General features: G+C 35.5%; 1 protein-coding gene across 2 annotated transcripts in view; it reads right to left on the bottom strand.

Annotated features, from left to right (window-relative positions):
• Window positions 1-232: 232 nt before the first annotated feature.
• The window catches only part of sema4d (sema domain, immunoglobulin domain (Ig), transmembrane domain (TM) and short cytoplasmic domain, (semaphorin) 4D), a 50,805-nt gene continuing 49,076 nt past the window's right edge, over window positions 233-1,961 (bottom strand). The window contains exon 20 of one of the 2 annotated variants that reach the window (XM_015376406.1): window positions 233-962. In XM_015376406.1, the coding sequence (XP_015231892.1) occupies window positions 933-962 (30 nt within the window). In that variant the 3' untranslated portion in view covers window positions 233-932. The remainder of the gene's footprint in view (window positions 963-1,961) is intronic. The other variant, XM_015376409.1, reaches the window with a different exon arrangement.

Raw genomic sequence — 1,961 nt, 5'->3', positions numbered from 1 at the left:
TTAATCCCAAACGTAAATACAGTTCTACTGTTCTTTTAGAAAAAGTAATTCCACTATAGTCAGGGTGCTTCATGACAGAAATATCTAGGGATGGAACTGGCATTTATAGGACAATAACAAATGAATTTAAAACACAAAAAAAAACAAAAGGAAAACTGTAGGTATAATTTGACAAGGACATAAAACTAGAAAAAAAAAAAAAAATAGAAACTAGGCAAGAATAAAATATTTTATTCCAAAATGAAAATCACATGTACCGTCTTTCCAAATCCATCAAAAAAGCAATAAGTGATAAACTTTTCAGCGCATGCCAAATCCCATTGAACTTTGGATGCAGGATGTTTACCTTTGCAGTGGTGTCGGTTAATAATAAAACAACATTTGCTTGATTCAAGTAAATAATTAAGCCAACTTTTAAGCATAAGACATATACTGGCAATAATGGTATAATCATAGATGGCAAACTTATCTCAGTTCAACCCCAGTAGAGGGTATATATAATGTTTTATGTAAAAATTCTGTAAGATAGCCATAAGAAGCCAAGTCAAGGGGACAAACATTTGAGTATCATCACGCTATAAATGGCTCGAACAGAGCCACTGAACCATAGAGTCTGATAAACAATCTTCAAAGAGACACACGTGCCGTTTTCATACAAGGACTGCTTTTAAAATGTGTTTTCATCAGTAGCACAAACGTCCTTAGACTGAAGGAGTCGGCGGACTTCAACCCTTCCAGGTTGGAAGGAATCCAAAAACCATCAGAGCAACCATTTTAGCCCTACACCTGCTGGGGGCAGGAGCTGTGAAGTGGTCACATCATGGTCCATCAAGTGGCGACACTCAAACATATTGTGTTGGTATAAGCTTCAGTGTCAGAGTTGTGGTCCAGCTGGACTGAGAGGCACGTTCACAACCAGAATGAGCATTTTCTCACCCAGCTGTGTGGCCATCACAGCTTTCCTGTAGAGGGAAGAATGAAGCTTAGGAAGGAGAAAAGTGGAAGATGTAATATAAAGAGGCAGGGACTGTAGTAGGACCTAACAGGTGAGTATCTGGCTTTTCCTAAACTTTTTAATGACTATAGACAACATCTCAGACACATTATGCAGAACGGGGATAAGTTGGAGTAAACATTCAGAACAAGAGTTTCAACAAGACCAAAAGGTTGTAATAAAAACAAGATGTTATATTTAGCCAAATTTGAAGCAATGATGTGGTTAAAAAACTGTGATTAATAAAAAAAAGGATATTGTTTAGTGAAATAAGTTCATTTATTTGAAGCTCTTGATTAATCTGTACTTTGAATTAAACAGAAAATAGTTTTTAATTAGACAAATACGCTTTCCAGGTAGTCATGAAAAGGTTCACTCCTCCACAGTAAGTATAGGCAAAAAAAAAAAAAAAAAAAGGCTTCCTGTTGATCTATAACTCAGCAGCAAACTTTATCTCATAATGAACATTTTCACGTTTTAATATAAATGACTCATTACTTGATGTGATTCACAGAAACCCAAGTCTCCATTTTCAGTTTTATAGGAAGGGTCCATCTGATCTCTAGTTAAGTCAACTAGTATTTTAAAGAGCTCTGAATTCCAGGCACTCTGATAAGGTTTCCAGGGCCTTTGGATTAGAAACGGACCCACAGCATCACCCATAGAACAACATCCACTTTGCCTTATTAAAAAGATGGACTACAGCTGATTTTCCACTTATTTAATTCATAGCAAACCCACTCAGTGTTCTTTGATGCAGTTTCTGTTTGTCCAAATAGAGCTCAGGAAATGACACACATATATATATATATATATATATATATATATATATAAGTTTTTTTCTGGACTTTCTAAGGAACAGGTTGTTACGTAGACATCTATTAGTTATTTGGAGACTTTGTGACCCTGAGATGCCAGCTTAAGAACTGCTTCAGTTGTATTAATTTAAATTGCTCATGGTTTAAAA

The sequence above is a fragment of the Cyprinodon variegatus genome, unplaced genomic scaffold, assembly GCF_000732505.1.
Source record: "Cyprinodon variegatus isolate N-32 unplaced genomic scaffold, C_variegatus-1.0 Scaffold134, whole genome shotgun sequence".
Taxonomy (NCBI): Eukaryota; Metazoa; Chordata; class Actinopteri; order Cyprinodontiformes; family Cyprinodontidae; genus Cyprinodon; species Cyprinodon variegatus.
The sequence above is the reverse complement of the archived record's forward strand: the minus strand, read 5'-3'. Positions and strand labels throughout refer to the sequence as shown.